The sequence below is a fragment of the Neopelma chrysocephalum genome, unplaced genomic scaffold (assembly GCF_003984885.1).
Source record: "Neopelma chrysocephalum unplaced genomic scaffold, ASM398488v2 Primary Assembly neopelma1_45, whole genome shotgun sequence".
Classification (NCBI taxonomy): Eukaryota; Metazoa; Chordata; class Aves; order Passeriformes; family Pipridae; genus Neopelma; species Neopelma chrysocephalum.
In genome coordinates this window covers 15,156,765-15,175,731 of record NW_020897704.1, presented here as the reverse complement: position 1 = coordinate 15,175,731, position 18,967 = coordinate 15,156,765, and the positions used below count along the sequence as shown (strand labels likewise).

At 36.7% G+C, this 18,967-nt stretch overlaps 1 protein-coding gene across 10 annotated transcripts in view; it reads left to right on the top strand.

Moving 5' to 3' along the window:
- Positions 1-18,967, top strand: part of PCLO (piccolo presynaptic cytomatrix protein) — a 327,397-nt gene that overhangs the window by 8,111 nt on the left and 300,319 nt on the right. For all 10 annotated transcript variants that reach the window (XM_027679476.1, XM_027679475.1, XM_027679467.1 and 7 more), the window contains exon 3: positions 10,180-11,577. In XM_027679476.1, coding sequence (XP_027535277.1) covers positions 10,180-11,577 — 1,398 coding nt within the window. The remainder of the gene's footprint in view (positions 1-10,179; positions 11,578-18,967) is intronic.

The following is an 18,967-nucleotide window of genomic DNA, read 5'->3' as shown; positions in this document are numbered from 1 at the left end:
TGATTTATTTCTTATACATATCCTTTACTTGCTCTGCATGGGAATAAGGCTTCATGTGACTGTCTGATCTCTTCTTACTGCTTGAACAGCTTCTTGTACGTCCTGATACACTAATTTTAAATTTGAAATGTAATTTGAGTTTGTTTTCAGTACCAACACTTTTACGAATTTATAGAAATTCACACATAGCAGACCTGGCACCAAAGAAAAACTAATGATAAATAGCAAAAGTGATGTTTGGAAAACTTATTTTTGTCTTGTTTTGCTTTTAGTTTAGCTAATCTGAGATACTCATAGGAAGGAGTACAGACTGCTACTGTATTTTGAACCCGATAGATAGTATCTGTATGTTTAAAATTGAATCAAAGAATTGCTGAGGCAGGAAAGGTCCTCTGGATATCATGTAGTTCAGCCTTCTGCTCAAAGCAGGGTCGCCTAAAGCAAGTTTAGTCAGTTTTGAATATCTTCAAGGATGGAGACTTGACAGCCTCTCTGGGCAACCTGTTTACTCAGTACCACAATGATTTAAGAACACTGCTAGCAGTTGGGTTTCTTTCCAGTGCACATGTTTATTTGTGGGTACCAGCAACAAACAACAGACTTTTTGTATCCAGCAAGTATAATATTTATTGATTTGTTGTTAGAATTGCAAATTTAAGCCTGAAAGACTAATTGCAGTAACCACTGGTAGCACATGTCTTGGTTTAGGAGTGTACTGTTGAGCTTGAATTTAGGAAATCAAGGATTGAGATAGCTGGCATTAAAGCCTGGACTGGAAAAGGAGTGACTTGAACAGCCATGTCATTCTAGACTGTTTGTGGTATAAAAAAGATGTATTTATATATAACAGACAAGAAATGTGATGAATTGATGTTAAAGAGGAACTTTTGCAATAAAACTTTACCTTCAAGTTCTGACAGAATGTTTTTAGACCAAAATTTCTTACATTTATTTGTGAGTGCTGAGTTGTTCATTTCCGTAGTGTGCTCCTGGAGCGTCTTGGAGCCCCAAGTTTGTCTTCCTTTAAAAGCTTCAGATTTCCCATGGAAATGGTCAATAATTTTGGTATGTTCAAATGAAATGGATTTTGAGAGAGAGTTTACGTAAGATTTCCAAGTGTTTGGAAATTCTGTGAATAACTACTAGTTTTTGAAGTGGGTACTCTGTAAGTGTGAAATTCAGGACTTTTAGACAATAAATACAGCTGCATTTAAGACTAACTGATTACATACATATGTAAAAGCGGATTTGAATTTCATATTACACATTGAAATAAACACAGGATATGCATTTATTTCATGATGAAATCATTTCAGTAAATGAAGGTATTGGACATCTAATTTATTCAGCCATTAGTTCCAATCTCCTAACTCCCACTCAGGCTTTTCTCATTTGCTCAGCTTTGCACCACCAGCTGTCTTGCTGAAACTTCATTGTGGGTGTCCTGCTCCAGTCTGTGACAAAAATCACATCTGACTTTATTACTGAACATTGCTATCAAAGTAATAAAACCTGCTCTGGCACATACAAAAAATTGACTTATTTCAGCTGCCATGGTTCCCACTTGAGTTATTATCAAACTTCCCTTCCAATTTCTCTTTCCTTTCAGTATTTAGGTTATTAACAAAAGTTTCTGACTCCTTCTTTACACTAGTTTACACATTTCTTCCTGTCTACCAGGAAAATCATGGTTTGACTTGGCTGTCAGTTTTCTTGATTATAGTGCAAGTTTTTTCTTTTGGCTTCTCATATTTTAAGTTCTCCTAAAGTGTTATTGACCAAAAATCTGTGTTTTACCCATGCACTTACTGACTTTAGTCTCATATTTTGACTTTCCCTGCTGTTCTTTTTGCCAGGTTTCATGATTCTGGAATCCTGTGTTGTGCCTTTCCCATGTTCTTTGTAGCCACTGTTTTTATTGCTTATGTTAAACACATTAGTGATTGGGAAGCAATAATTTCAAGTTGGATGCTGGGAGTGAAAGGCATTTGTTTAGAAAAGAATTTATATGACTTTTGTTCTCTAAAATTTTCCCCCATACAGTTGCTTGAATTACCTTCTTAAGATATTCTTCTCACAAGTTTCTTGCATGATAGGCCAGTCCCTAAAACTAATGGAGTGAATCACCTTTCCAATACAGATCTTTCTAAATTTCTATATTCTGTATTTCTAGCTGATTCTGGAAAGAATACAGCAGGCTTTACAAACCCACTTAGGAAGTATATTGCATGCCTTGTAAAACCATTATAAAAAGTGCAGATTTAAAAAAATGAATTCTATTCATTTAAACCTCTATTTAAAATGCAGTAGTACATTCACTCCGTCTAAGTCACTAGAGAGAACCGTGTAACCAAGAGCAGAAAGTGATACCTGTATTGCCACAAGGTCAGACCCCTTGAACTATTTCTCTGAACCTTCTGACCTTGCAGTCCTCTTGGGGAAGAAAAATAGTTGGTATCTTGGTTTTATACAGCTGTCTAGAGAGAAAACACACCATACATAATGTGTTCAGTAACATATGTCTCTCTAATCTGTCTAGGTAGTCACACTCCACTCATCACCATGGCACATGACTGCCTAGCAACAGTTGCATAAAGTAATGGAAAAAATTATATAAACAGGTTTGATTACTGGTACTCTATTCCATTTTCCTTTCATATACATCAGACCCTTGTAACAGATGTGTATTTTATTATGTAGTGATTAATTTTTCTCCTTTTTTACCATTTTGTTTTCCCAAAACTACTCCCATGAGGCATTAGCAACAGAAACCAGCACTTCCCAAAAAAGAGTCAGCCCCCTAGAACATTTGAATTAGGAGTAGGCTTCCTCAAAATGAGCAAAGACAACTTGAGGAACTACCCTATTTGTTAAACACTTATGTATAGTTTTTTGATAAGCAGGGCAAAAAGGGTGATCTGCTATAGTTAAATCTAAATGATCAGTGCATATGCCCAATACTGGAGTAAATTTTTATTCTCTGTGAACTAGCTATTGGAAGATACATACGACACAGACTGAGCAAGGGTTTAAAGTGTAATAATAATGTCATTACATTCTTTATGATGGGCTTCTGTAAGGCTGACGATCAAGTAGAGTGTTAGAGCTGTTAATGCTGGAAACTTGGCTGTATGTGGGCTCTGCCCATGGGCCCACCTGTGATGTGTATCTGTGGATGCCTGTCTTCTAGGTACTTTTTGAGAAGGGATTATTCTACTTGGACTTTATCTGCATTAGTCCATATTTCGCATTAGTCCATTTTTCATCCATTGTTTCAGTGTTCTTTTAAGAGACCATTTAAAATTAGTCTCATTTTATACTTAGATACTGAAAATTGCACATTCAGATAGTGTGAAGCTGTGTGTATTGATGTAGGATTTGCTTACTTGCCAAAAGCTCTTCTGGATGGAGGCAAAGTGAATTCTAAAAAATATTTTATTATTTCTGACTATTTTTCAAACAATGTATCCGTATCAAAGTTGACATAATCCTAATGGAAAAAAGAGGAGGGATAAAAAAACCCAAACAGTTGACTCTCCCAAAGTGGAGTGTATAGTTCCTGATCAAGCAAAATTTTACTGGATTTGCACATTTATTTTTTAATTCAATGTGAAAGAGAGTTGTTTTAATCCAATCTGAAATATTATATTTTTGTGGGTTTTGTAATTTTTGATGTGGGAGGGAATGTCTATTTTTTTAACATTTTTGGTAGAACTAGAAATTTTCCGCATCAATTGCTCTATACACTACAGCCCTGGGGTTTTTTTTGCTTTCTTTTTGCCTCTGTTTTTTTAATATCATATCACAACCTTCGATTTAAGAATATAATTTTTTGGTTCAAATCTTTATAATGAATGTTGGTATTTATATTTGTTTTTAATAATGTTCTGCATCTCCAAGTATCTTAAACAGTAGCAAATAACTTGGGCATGAAGTATTATCAGTAACTAAAGAGAATTTACAGTCAGAAATGTATTAATTTTCTTCAGTTATTATCATTATTATTAGCTTGTACATGGAAAACAATATATAATAATTGAAAATAAGAAAGATGACTAATTCTTGTGGTGAATCCAGATAAGTCTTGCTTATACTTGCAAAAAATTAATAGAAATGACACTATGACAATTTTTTTTATTACATGACAGTAAAGGAAGCTCTTGATTGAATTGAAATATTCCCTGTGGTTTGTAGTCCAGACCCTGCTGTGTTGTAGTAGTGCATAAGAACTAGAATGAAACATAGTCTGGATATGACATATAAACAAGAATAAAACTTCCATCACTGTGGGTAATGACATGCCACAAAGTCTTAAGCTTTTTAATACCAGGAAAAAACTTTCAAACTGTATGCTCTATGTAAACTTAGACTTGGGAAGGGTTATTCAGGGTTATATGAGTAACGCAGAACAAAGTAGAAAAAAATTAAGGACTTGAATCTGATTATCAGCTCTTATAATCCTCATAAGTTGTGTAGAAATGAGTTTAAAAAGACCCAACAAAACCCAAGTCTTCTTTAACTTTCTAAAAGTATTAATTTAGATACCAAATCTTACAGTGGTGAAGTAAAGCTAGATGTGTTTTGTAAAAGAGGATGGATTTTAGTCTGGGTTCAAACTGAACAGAGAGCAGACTCAAACCTTTTTTAGTTGTCATTTAAAAATGATCAAAGTTTGAAATATTTCTGTGTGAAATATTTTCTTTGGTACAAAGAGTTCTTGGGGTGTTCCAGTTTTACTAACACTGCGATTTCTATGCAAATGGGGATCATTCACAATTTTTGTGATGAAATGAAGTTAGCATAGTTCCTATAGTTCTGCCTCTAGCCAAACTGCCACGTAGGCATTTGGGAAAAGTGTAAAGATCCTCAAATAGAAGGGTTATGGAAATACAGGGTACTTTTTCTCTCTGTGGAATATCCTTAAACAAACTCCCACATTGTTTCTGTCTTAGAGGAAGACTATGTGCCTACATTTCTACTTTACATTAAGGATTAGATGTGGTAATAGCAATGATGCCCTGTGTTTGGGTTTTTTTTTCGGGGGGGGGGGTGTTTTTTGTGTATTTTTTTTTTTAATTTTCTTTTTTTTTTTATTTTCCCTTTTATGAAAGGGGCAGATAGAAAGAGGCAAACCCCCTCTGCATGGGGAATAGTTTCTCAATATTTTCATTGGACAATATTCTACAATATGTTGGAGTGTTTTCTCATTAGTCCAGGAAACTGTCCTGTCCAGTTTTTAACACGAGTAAATAATAAATTAATCTGCATAGCTAAAGATGTCAACTGCAGTCAGCCATCTGCGCCAGTATTGCTGTTGCTTGGCAACTGTAATTTACTACTATGTGAGGCCATGTGATGTGGAGATGCTGTTTGCTGGGTAGTCACTGGGCGGGCAGTGTGGCCCAGCCCTGCTCCGACCAGACAGCTTAATCCCTTCTCAAATCCCAGCAATATTCACTGGGATGTGCTCTGTGTGGCACAGATGAACTTTGTTAACCTTTTCCATGCTACTCTCTTCATTTGCACTCAGATTTTTTGTTAAACATTTGAGTGTTTCTGGTATATTAAGTCTTGATGAAGTTAATGAAAGCAATGAGCATTTGTTGCAGTGCTGCATGATGCTGAGCATTGAGCTGTCTTTAAAAGGCTTTTCCCTTGTTCTGTATGTGGGGAGCTTAATCACACCCTTGGCTATAAAAACTCTTAGATATTCTGAGATACTGACATTCAAAAAAATAATTAAAATAAGTCAAAAGATTATGTTCAGTATTCTGCTTTGTGATTCTAATTATATAAGATATAAAATATTAGTTCCCCAAATATTCATAGTTCATATGCAAACTATACTGTTTGTATTGGTAGTTTAAGGAGAGTAGTGGAGTATGTTTTAAAGTTGTGATAACTGCATAACACAATTCATCCAGTAGTGTTTAGTAGATTTAGAATAGCTAAGTAACATTTAAGAATAGTTTTTTAATATGTCTATTCTAAAAGTTTGCTCCAACTTTGGTTCAACACCATCTGATATCTGAAAGGAAGGTAAATATGTATTTTGTAGCGATGGTCTATTTGCCTCAAATGAGGATCAGTTTCATACTGTGTACAATAATTAAATGTTTGTTTCGGTGTAATTGCTTTGAATAGCTGAGACCTTATTTGTGAAGAGCTGGTGTGGAAGGAAAATTTTGTCTCCAGTATTGCCCAGGCCTGTTTAGAAGACCTTTTTCTGTTGTATGTTGACATACTAATTAAGTTTGGTTTGTGATAGTTGTTCTTTTTTGTTCATAACAGGATTTTCTGATGTAGTTTCTTGTTTCTTAGAGTATTCTACCACTCTACACAAAGCTGCATAAAATCCTGTGCTTGAGCACTTAATTTTTTTATGTTTCTCTTATCATCTTGGCAAAAATGTCTACTAAGAGCCAAATCTGGATTCCTCACTCCTCCCTGAAATTGTCAGGAACCAAATAAGCTGCTGTGTTTTCAGACTAGAAACTGATTTTCTCGATAAAGCTTTGAAGCTGAGCAATGTCAGCAAAGTCCATTTAAATATCTGTGGCAATCTAAAGGCTTTATAAATCTTTACATTTCTGTGGTGACGTAAAGGGATGTTAATATTTTATTCATATCTTTAAGTTCCTTTTTAGAGCACCAAATGACTGGTCTAAATGAGAATGAGACCCATTGCCTTAGAGTGTGTCTCTGCTCTGCAAAAGGACTGTTAAAATGGCTTATGAGAGCTACATTCATGTTGTGTGCCAGTAACTTTTACATGAAATATGCTCCATCTGCAAGCCAAAATTTATTTCTTATGTACATCTGGAATCTTAGAACCAAGATGAATTCTCTTCCTCCCCTACATCATCTGCAGGAATAGAAATGGAGCATATCAGTCGATGCACTTGCTCTCTGACAGTTTTCCTATTGCCTTTGATGGGTTTCTGCAGCTGGAACAAATCTGAACCCTTTTGAAGAAAGGAATAGGCACTGGATGGCCTTCAGTTGTGTTGGCTTTGTTTGGGATAGGGAGAAGAATGGAATTGTAGCTCATATTTATTATTGGTGTCAACTATTAGCTTGCCTTTCTTTGTGCATTCATAATCTCTGGAATATGGTGCCACAATTTTCTTCAAATAATTCTCCATCGATGTTGTTACTAAAATACTGAGTAAATTCATTTGGTGCTCCCAACTGCAGTCGCAGAACTGCTGCCCAGGAACACCTTTAGGGCTAGAGAAACATTTGTTTTTTTAGTTATCTACAGCAGCAGTTTTTTAGTTATCTACAGCAGCAATAATGTATAAAAGCATCTGTATTTAACAGAAGTCTGCTTCTGTTAAAACTTGCAGAAAATCTCTATAATTGCAGGAGAGTCTTTGATAGAAAACTGTATCATGTAGCACACTTCATTTTGAACTCCTGCAGTTCCAATCACAGGCTTATAGTTTGTGCAGTTTTGTATTTGTTTAAAGATGATGTGTGTAATCTGTAATGACTTGAGGGTTTTGGCACTTAATTCCTCCCACTAAAATGCATGGGAGGAATTTTATGTTTAAACCAGAAAGATTTAAAAAACAATACAATAAAGTAAAACTTCCTACATTTTCCATTTTGAAGTTCAACTGTAGGAGTAGCAAATTAATTTCGGTTTTAAAGGCTTCCGTTTCATACCAAGGATGCACATATATGTGTATGTATACATATGTATATATATATATACATACATACAGGAAAAAATAGTGGCTGAGGGTTAAGGTTTTGTCTTCTGCACAATATTGTCTTGAAGGCTGTAGCATAGAATTAACTTTTGTTTAGGCTTCAGTTAGGTAGCAGCGTCAGACTGCACCACTACATGTTGAAGACAAGCCTAAATGCTTTTAAATGAAATTGGAATCTGGATGCCTTAAACATAAGGATCATTCAAACATTTGGTAGCCCCACCCAACCCTACAGGTACTTCATTTGAGGCCTTAAAGGTGTTGTAATGACTTAAATTTAGATTTCCTGGAAGCTGACTGAGAGCAGGTAGGCATCTGTTACTGCCATGGTTTCACATCAATAAGAAGAAAGAACAGTGAATCGTGATGGAAAGTGCATTGTCCAAATATCTGTAGAAGTTCTGTGGATTGGAGGAAAAGCCATTCCTTGCTTAGGCCCGTTAAAAATCTTCTCACAGGATCTTGTCTTTCTCCACTGCTGAAGGGAGCCCACTTCCCTAATATAAGAAATCTTTGCCACAGCCAGACAACTGTCACAGCCTGACCTTTGATTACACTTAAAGGTTCTAGAAAACCCTTAAGAATTCATCCAGAAATGATATTAGTATGTATTCTAATTAAATTAGATTACTAATATCTGAAATCAAGTAGGGGAATTGACCAGTAATCAAACAAAATGGGAATTAAGCTAAATTTAATCCTTGCTCAGGTCCTCTGTGCAGGTCTGAACTTAATTCCTTTCACAATTCAAAGTAGAGCTTAAACATGTGTTCCAGTTTTGTTTCAGTTGTTTTCACTTTTTAATTGTCACTTGCTATATGGGTTGTGAGTAGATGAGAAAATTGTTTAAACAATCTAAAAAAATTGCACTGAAAGTGGAAGATAAAGCAGCCTTATTAATAATGGTAACTTGATTACTGTGAACTTACAGCTGAGGCCAAAATTTGTCATCTTTTTGTGAAGCCTTCAGTAATAGTGAGCTTATATTCCAGAGTATGTGTATATACCATGTTTATCAGAATAATTGCAATGGGAGCTGCATCCAACTGTTCTCTTTAAATTTTTGCTGCTGGAAAAATAAAAGGCTGGCAAAGCACACCCAAATAATGAATTCATTGCCTCAGTCCATGACATCAGAGCTCTTTCCTTCCAGTGAGCTCTGATATTAGGCAGACAAAATCTTTCTTTTCATGTAGTACCTCCAGATTTGTCCTATGATGTATGGTGGAGATTTCATAGTATCACAGAATGGTTTATTTTATAGGACACCTCTAAAATCATCGAGACCTGACTGAGAAACAGCATCCAGAAATCTTCACCCTTAAGGGAAAAGAGACCTATGTTCTGTGTTCTTCTAATTGCAGTTCCCTCTGTTGCAGTGGTGCCTGCAAATGCTGTAGCTGGTACCCTGTGTTTCACACACTGACTAAAGAATAGGAGAATGGCATTTTTGCTGCCTATAATGTTTCTGCTGGTGATGGAAAATGTGGAAAATAGCACATGACCACATGTTGGTTTAGCCAATTTGATCCTTCCTCAGATTGTGAAGCTGGGTTTTTCTCTTATTAGAAAATATGATTTCCCTCTCATGTAATACTGCTTGGGAAGGAAAAAAAAATGTTTTGAAGTTGAGAGGTACCATAATTGATGAGAAACATGGGTAAATACATTATTTGCCTTATTCCTTCTCCTCTGTGTGAAAAGAGGGGCCCATTGCATGAGGCACAGCACAGTAGGGAAATTACCCTGGTAACTACTTCTAATAACAAAGATGTTTTGGGAAGCCTAATTAAGGCTCTTGAAATACCATCAGGACTTAGGCAAAGCTCGTCACTGATTCCAGATGAAGACTTGCCCTCTGAAATTGGTGGTAAAGCATAAATCTATGTAATACATGATACCTCTGTGCCTAATTCATTGGATGCATATTACTGCCAGTACCTGTGCTCTGTAATTTAAACCATTATGAAAAGCATAAGCTGTTCATAAACTGACCTCAATAGATGTATGCTTAAAGATAATTATGCATTTTCTGTGTTTTAATTCTGATTATTGTTTACGTCAGCAGGCTTGATGTGTTAAATTATTTTAGCAGTATTTGTCATTATTCTGGCAAATCATTGCTGTAAATGAATCACTGCTAGGTCCTATGAAATTTCAATGCATTTTTTACATTCTGATGAGTTTTTATCCTCCAGTATTCAGGTGTGTGTAATCTGAATGTGAAGCCGTTAGAATCATGGGCTCAGTGATAGTTTGACTCACTGGAATGTGGAGGAGAATGAAAATAATCAGTTGGGCATGTTAACTGCAAACTTTATTAGTGATAATATTTCTCCCTTTTTACACAGAAGTCTGAAAAACTGCAACAAGCCATACATTGGAATAGCTTTTTATTGTGTTAATTTTATTAAATTTGTCTTATCCTAATTATAATACCTTTATTTATTTTTTTTTTCAGATTAGTGAATGGCTCTGTTTAAACTGCCAGATGCAAAGAGCATTAGGAGGTGACCTAGGACCAGGTCATGGTCCTGGGCCACAGCCACCTGCACCCAAACAGAAGACACCCATTCCACCTTCAACAGCTAAACCATCTCCCCAGCCACAGCCAGTTCAAAAGAAAGATGTTCCTTCCAAACATGATCCTTCACAGCCAGCAGAATCTAAAAAAACCCTGCCACAGAAAAAGCAACCGTCCTTGCCTGAGTCTCCCCCTGTAAAATCAAAACAACCCCACACAGAGCCCTCTGAGACATCCCAGAAAATAGATGCTACTCCAAAGTCTGATCAGGTCAAGCCAACGCAGGCTGAGGATAAGCAAAAACAACCCAGTGCAGAGAAGCCTGCGGCAGACACTGTGCCTACTTCTGCAGCACCAGGACAGAAACAGGACTTGGCAGGTCCCAAACTGCCACCAACTCAACAGAAAGTGACAGATTCTTCAAAGCCAGAGCCTGCCAAGCCGTCACAGGACACACATACAGCTGGGGATAAGCCAGATTCCAAACCTGTTCCACAGGTGTCTCGGCAGAAGTCAGACCCCAAGCTTGCATCTCAGCCTGCGGCTAAACCAGATGCTAAAACTCAAAAGCCTGTTGAGCCAACACAAACAAAAGATGATCCTAAAAAGTTACCAACAAAACCAGCCCCAAAGCCTGATAGCAAACCAGCTCTCAAGGGCCCACAAGCAGGTGCAGGACCCAAGCCAGTGCCAGCACAGCAGCCACCTCAGAAAACTCCAGAGCAATCAAGGCGTTTCAGCCTTAATCTGGGCGGCATCACAGATGCCCCTAAGCCTCAGCCTACAACACCACAAGAAACAGTTACTGGGAAACTCTTTGGATTTGGAGCTTCAATCTTCAGCCAGGCCTCAAATTTAATTTCCACAGCGGGTCAGCCAGGGTCTCAGACATCAGCCCCACCTGCACCTGCACCTGCTCCTGCGGCAAAGCAGCCCCAGCCTCCATCACAGCCTCCAGCCCCTCAGGCAGCCCCCAAAGAGGCTGGTCAGGCTCAGCCTCTTCCAAAAGCTGTTCCTGCAAAAAAAGAAGCCAAGCCTCTTACAACCGAGAAACCGGAGCCATCAAAAGCGGATAGTGTTTTAACAACTAAAGGATCTGATTTAGAGAAGAAACCTGGTTTGGCTAAAGATAGCAAGCCTCAGGCTGCTGAAGCTAAGAAACCTCCTGGGCTGTCGGAACCAGAGAAAGCCAGCCAGCCTGAAGTATTTTGTCCCCTTTGTAAAACTGGACTAAATATTGGTTCTAAGGATTCCCCCAACTTTAATACCTGTACAGAGTGCAAGAAAGTTGTGTGCAATCTCTGTGGATTTAACCCAATGCCGCACATAGCTGAGGTAAGCCAATGGAGTCTGTATTTACCCTGTATTCTTACCTGCAGGCTCCCTGTGCTGTGGAGACCAGCCTGTAGCTGACTTTTAGCTGTTGAATTGTCAAGAAAAATTGGAGCATTTCATCATCAGAGGGCTTTTAAAATTAAGCATCTATGTTGTATGAAATTTGGTCAGTTGTTGGATAGTACTTCAGATAAATTTTCGGCATATTAAGGGAGTCTGGTATAGGTGGTTGCTAGAGTGTGGAGACATAAGCAGATATGGTTATGAGCTCTTTAGAAAGTGGTGCTACTATGACACAGCAAACTAGTGTACTTTCAGTCTTTTATGGGATAAAGTTCTTTTTCATATGCTTCAGTGTTGTCTGGTAATGTGTGCTTCTCTAACCAGTGCCTCTGATACACAGAATTACTGAATGAAGGAATGTGTTAATGCATAGCTATTGCCCTTCCCTCCTGCTTAATATATCCCTAAATTTATTCCATTAATCTCATTCTGGCTCTGGACTCTTTGCATATTCTGATATACTCATTAAGGAGATTGAAGTTTGAATGATACCTGTGTGGTGGAATACGTAATTTTTTGGTGCAACAATGCAAGGTTCCCAAAGTTACTTCATCATTAAGGAGTGTGAGTTTGAAAGTGCTTTTTCCGTGATTACCTGAGAAAGCAACTTATATTTCAAAGAATTACACAACTTATTGTCAACAGTTTCTTCACACTCTATATTTTTATCGTCTTCCTTTCCCCTTGTAATTTTTTTTTGAGAACGGGATCGAAAACTTTATACTAGCTTAATGGAAAGGTGGAAGCACATCTTACTTGCCCTATCAATTTGGCAAATTTAATTCAACAGAAGCAAACCACCTAAAAATACTTGTGGGTAATTTAAATGTGTAAGTTGGTCTGTGCAGCACATGAGGACAGTAGCTGTCAATGTTCTGTCTTTGAAATCTGAATGAATAAATGAAAAATTGCTCCCAGGGTTAAAGATTATAGCATCTCTGCCTAAAGGTGAGAAAAAATGTTGGAAGAAATATCAGGTTGCTGGGAAAATATTGCTTATGTTGTTTGCATATACCCTTTTATCTGGATTATTTCCTGGAATGTACTATCATTTGAAAGGCCTTTGTCCTGCTATAATAAGCACATTTTATCAAATATATGAATATGTTGTCTAATGGTTTTGTGGTCATTTAGGTCAGAAGGAAAGGTCTGAAAACACAGGAAGACTGATCAGTGATTGAAAGTCAGGATTCAATTGATTTTTAATGTTTATGCACTGAACACCGTCAAACACACACTGTGTGTCCAACTGTGTGCATACAAACAAACACACACACTCTTAATGTGTTTAGTGTGTTTAAATGTGAAAAATGCATATGACTTTCCTCAGAGGCATTCTGGTGTGCATACACTGAGTACCATGGAAATGAGGTGTGTCAGTTCTGGTGAAACACTGTGCTCAAATGACAACTATGAAAGTTCCAGTGCATGACTTGACTTCTTCAGAGTTGACTTGGTGTGATGGTGTGGCACTGCTTTGTGGTGTGCAGTCATGTTCCCTGGATTTCTTCTGTTTAAGATGAGAAGGCTGGTGCTCTGTTTCTTTTTTCCATCACTGTTACTGCTAGAAGATTCTCTCATTTCCACTCTTTGCAGTCACAGAACTTGAAATATGATTGATTTTCTTTAGTCTGACTTCCTTACGCTTTTCTTTTTCTCTTTTTTGTCTCTGCTTGCATTTTCTTCTTCCTTACACTACACAGTTCCACCTCTGTCCCCATTTTCTGTCTTGCCTTTTTTTTTTCAATCAGTTTTGCTAAAAAATGGCAGCCTACTTTTCCTTTACAACAGGAGGTGGTTAGTTTAACTGAAGACATCCCAACTTTCCTTTTCATAAAGATTGGAGACAGAAGAGGGAGCTCATCCTCTCCTCTCCCAAATGAGCTGTGTAAATAATGTTTACCCTCAGATAGCAATTCTGTCCCTGGATGCCCTGGATACCTCTTACTTGACAGAAACATGATGACAAGCCAGCAGTTTATGCTCACTTGCATACTCCTTTTCTCCACCAAATTCTTCTATCTGTTAAGTACAGTCTTGTAGGTTTTATTTACTTGTCTCAATTTCTTTAGGGGTTAGGAAGGAGAAATAGAAAGGCTTTTTAAAATTGGTCTTTCTGGTGGTTTTCTACCTAATTCTTTTATTCCTATGTGCTGCATTCAAAGAAAAAATATAATTCCAGAAGCTACAATGCCCTCTTGGCCCCAGAAGGGATTTTGGATGAGCAAACATAATGGATATATTAGTTTTGCTTTGGGGCTACAGCTCTGTCACAGTTATTTTAATAGTTGCTTATGTATTATCTACATGTTGTTGCCTCATTAATGGCTGAAAATGAGTTGAGTTTTATTGACCGAGTGGTGGCTGAACCCTTGTTGCCAACAAAGCTTGTATTGGGCTACATGGTAAGGATCAGTCCCATGGAACAGGGAAATCAGTGTTTCATAGCCAAATGCAGAGGAGCATCTAAACCCCATGGGCACTTCTACCTTAAGATCTCTCAGCAGAGAATTTCTTCCAGTCAATGTGCTGCTGTACTGCAGACAGGGCTGAGAGTATTTTTAAGGGAATAAAGTGCTTTCTTACAGTGGCAGTTGTTTGTTCTTGCCTGTGTATGACAGAAATAACTTTCAAAAAAGTCTTTAAGCTGCTGCAGTCAGTCCTCTAATAACCTCTCTACTGCAGGAAGTAAGAACTAGACTCTTACCTAGTCAAAATCAACAATATGCTATTTACTTCAGTGAAATTGTTCTGATTTGTGCAAGCAGAGAATTAGGCTACAATACTTTTTTCTAAATTGGGCTGATTGTTCTTTTTCTCCACGATTTGTTGATTCAACAGTCAAACAGTTATTTACTTAAATGGTAATTTATCCATGATGCAAACAGCCACAAATGATTAAATAAATGACACTTGATAGATTTCAAAGACCCACAGGACCATGGGAGCCCTAGTGCATTAGCAGACTCCTTATTCTGCCATTTGCTCAATGGGGAGGAGCACTGTTTACCGGCTCTGTAATTAGCTTTCCAGCTCAGGTAGTTGGGAGCAGCTCTATTTTTAGTAACAAAGCACAAGATCGCAACTGCTGAAGCCAGAAATGAAATGTGTGGCAACGACCATTTTGTGCATTTAAAACTCAGTGAAGCTGTTCAGAATATTGAACAGGAGCGGAGATGGTTGCCTGTAATGTAATTAAGTATGTTGAGGTAACAGGGTCAGGAAGTTAGAACCTGTGATAAATCAATGCAGTAATAAAATAATAATGATAAAAAAAATTTAAAAACTAAGCTATGAAAAAATAAGCTATCCAGATTTTTAGAATCTGTATGTGCAACATGAAAAGATACCATCTTAATAGAGTCACATGTTATGAACAGAAAGAGCTGAAAATGTGATGTGTGTATATGTGAGTGTGCTAATGGATTTAATACAATAGAACTGCCAAGGGAATAACAGAAGCACCTTTTAGTCTACTGATAGCTATAAAATTATCTGGAAAGGTACTCTGAAGTTAAGAATGTTCCATGTGTGAAATAAATTACTGGGGCTACAGAAAGGAGAGAATTGTTTTGAATGATGGAGAAGGACAGGGATGACTGGGGAAGGGCAGAAAAGACATCGAATCTCTAGCTTGCTAAGGATTTTTTTGAAAAAGATATAATCATAATAGATAATATAAACAATTTTGGAGTGATGTTTCTTAATATATTTATTATATCAAATATAGTCTGTATGAAATTGTTTGACATGGATGGATACAACCACAGGAATCTATAAAACTTGATGGTTCCTGTCCAATCCATATTCTTATATCATCATAATCTTTTTTTCAGGTGAGTCCCTGATGTAAATAGATCCCTGCTAGTTTCTGTTTTTCCAAAATCTCACTGATATGTAATTCAAATGGAGTGAGACCCTGAGCAAGTGTGACCCATTTTTCAAGCTTTATAAGTAGGATTTAAAAGAGTAATTGAAAGAAACCCCAAACCTATACTAAGTGAATCAAACGCTGCTATTGAACGACCAAATGTGCCCTGGACTTCTTAAAGCAAGTGTGCAGCAACGCTATAAAGTAATAATCCATCTATTATTCTATTGAAAATCCCTGAAATGGTGTACTGCATCATTTGAGGTGACACACATTGCCTATCATTAATTAATTAACAACTCTGTAGTGTCATGTATTTCCTATTTGAAAAAGCTCAGATCACTCTGCAAATTGGCAGGTTTAACTTCTGTTAAAAATTTCTATCTCCTCTCTTATGTTTGGTGATGAGTTGTTTTGGAAACAGATGGTATCTGGGAAACACAGTGAAGAAGAATTTGCGCTAAAGATACCAAGAGGAAAACAACCACTCCTTTCAATTGCATAATTTATCTTCTCTGCTTCTTCCTCTCCCTTTAAAGATCCTTTTAAAATTTTGATTGTAAGAAAGTGAATGCTATTACTGTTTAATAACAGTGGCTAAATAAAACAGAACATAATAGGCTAACTCAATGTACTCCCTAAAATGTATGGAAATTTTTCCTTTAAATGATAATTCTTTATAATTGAGAAAATGTTAAAACTACTGCTAATTATTATTTTGAAAGATAAAATCTGGCATTGAAAAACAGAGTGCATGTTAGATGATAAAAACGCCCCTGTATTTCTTGACTGTCAGAATGAAATTAATTTAACTTCAAGTGAGGTACCCTTCTTCTCCTGTTAAACTAATTCAATATGTATAATAGAAAAAAACCATTCTTTTAAAGCAGAATGACTCGCCTCTTCCACTTTTCCTGTAAAGCACATATATTGTGTATATACAGAATGGAAGGGCTAATATGGAATGACACTGATGAATGATTTAGTCAAAATTGAACATAGAGAAATATATTTAAAAAAAATAATGCCTGAATTCACTTTTTAAATAAGGCTGAAGACCTTAAGTTTGATTAACAGAGTTAGATTTCTGATATTCGTATGTGCAGAAGTATTTAAATACTTAAAGACAGACTTAATTTGTCCACAATACTTTTAAGTATATTAGGAATTTCTGTCCTTCTCTTATGCCTCAGCTAAAGCTGTGTTGCAAAAAATCCAGCTTTGACCTGATGATTTTCCAGAGGCCTGAATTTCTACCTCCTGCACGTGGCTTGATCTGTTCCTTTTGGGCAGTGTCCAGCTCCTGTTTAAACCTCTTTGGAGTCCAGACATGAGGTGAAACCTCTTTTGGGGTCTGATTTTGCTGTGTCTTTGAGAATTGTTCACCCAAAGGCAAAACTGCTTGGCATTAAACAGATCAGCTACAGCTGCTTTACTTAATAATAATAACAAAACCTGCTCATGGTCAAGTACGATGTGATGGCGGTTTGCCAAGTTTATTTGTTCTCCACTAATATGATATGCAAAATACAGATCTGCAAATAGACGTGTGACTTCAGGACTCCCATCCTCAGTTCAGGGCTGTTACTGGGTTGCTACAGCCAAGCTTCTTGTCTCCCAGTTTCCTCGAAAACCCCACGAGCTTTCAGTCAGAGTTCCAATGGAGGAAATGAAATCAAGAGTGACCCACTGCATCCAAATAAGCTATTTAATAGATGTCCTGTGATGGTTCTGTTTGAATTCCCCATCACTGTAGAGAGAAGTGAAAACATCTGTACTTTCTCACAAGTTTCTCTTAACAAGTGTCCCGCATTTCAGTAGGGCTACTTGGTCCAGAGACAGTTATACACTAATACAGTTTCATTTTTTGGCAGTCAAGTTTTGATGGTCACCTCTGAACATGATGATATTGGGATAGTATTTGAAAACAAGGCTTCTTAGGTTCATAGGGTTGCAAATCAAAACATTAGTTACAAGACTTCACTCTTGTTAATTTTTCTTTTCGGTATTTATGACCACAAGATTAGGGTTTTTTTTCCCCCTGGAATTAAATTTGAGGAGTGAAGATTGGTCTCATTGCTCAAAGTAATAGGGTGACCTTTGGAAGCACTATTACCATGATTAATTGCCTGCTGTTTGTTTTCTTTATTCTAGTCCCTAAAAGTTTCCAAATTACCTCTCTGAATGAAGAACTCTGTTGAAACCAACAATGAGATATAGACATAAAGCCATGTAAGGCCAGATGGCTTTTATTAATGTTGGTAATGGCCATTGATGGTGTGAAATCCAAAGGGATGTTTACTGCAGCACTGCTGCTGGCACACACAGCTCCTGTCTAGCTGGCTATTTTTCATCCACTTGGAATTCATATGCAATGACTTCTTTACCTATATACATTTATTTAATCTTTAGATGTTTTTGCATCTTTGAAAGATAAAATGCTTAGGTGAGCAATTAATGCAGAGCTTCCAGTGTTGATTCTGGTGTGTGACTTCCTTTTTTCTTCTGCAGATAGATTATAGACTAGTATTAGAGAGAGTCAAGCTGGAGTCACAAATCTTAAACAGATTATCAGGAAAATTACTGACCTGGCCTTGAGCCAGGTGATTTTCTTCTCCGTTACTTCATTAGAAATTTGGTTGGTGTCCCATTATTAAATGAGAAAGAAGTCTTCTGAAAGCTAAGCTTGTGTTGTTTGAATTTTTCTACTCAACTTTATAATAGTAATTTGAAGAGACTTTATTTGTTTGAGATAAAGGTATTTCATGCTTTTCTTTTATATTACAGAATAATATATTTTTGTTTGTGTTTTATTGAGAAACAAAAAAGCTTAATTTAGAGACTTTAAGTATTGGTTTGAGATTTAGTTAATTTCAATATAAGACCCAATGACTCACTTCCAGATTTTCTTAAGCAAAGAGATAAAACCTTATAGATGTTAAATGCCTCAATTTTTTTTTGGTGCCCAGGTAAGATATCTTAGTATGATGTTGCATACTATCTAGTCACATTAATGATATGTGCAGACACTGTCATAACTTGTGTGATCATAAAAATATAAAGCATTTACTTTTTTATAAGAACCCTTACATAGAGTTCTATAAAACCCTATGTTGATTAGCTTCTGATAATTACCTATAGGGGGAGCTTCATATGATTTTTTTTTTCTTAATAGTCCAGAAATAGGAAGAGCTGATGCTCTTTCAAGGAATAAATGCTGTAAGAGCATTTTGAAAAATATCTGAGGATTTTATCTATCTGAAAACAGTGTATTTTTCCCTGGATAGTTGTTAATGTAATTGACCATAATAGGATGGATAGATATTGTAAAAATAAAATTCTGAAAAGACATATATATACTGAAATATAAATTGACATATACTGTCAATTTAAACATTTGCAAACATTTTGTGTTCTCATTTCTTGCAAAACAAAGCTGTTCATGTTGTTAAAGCA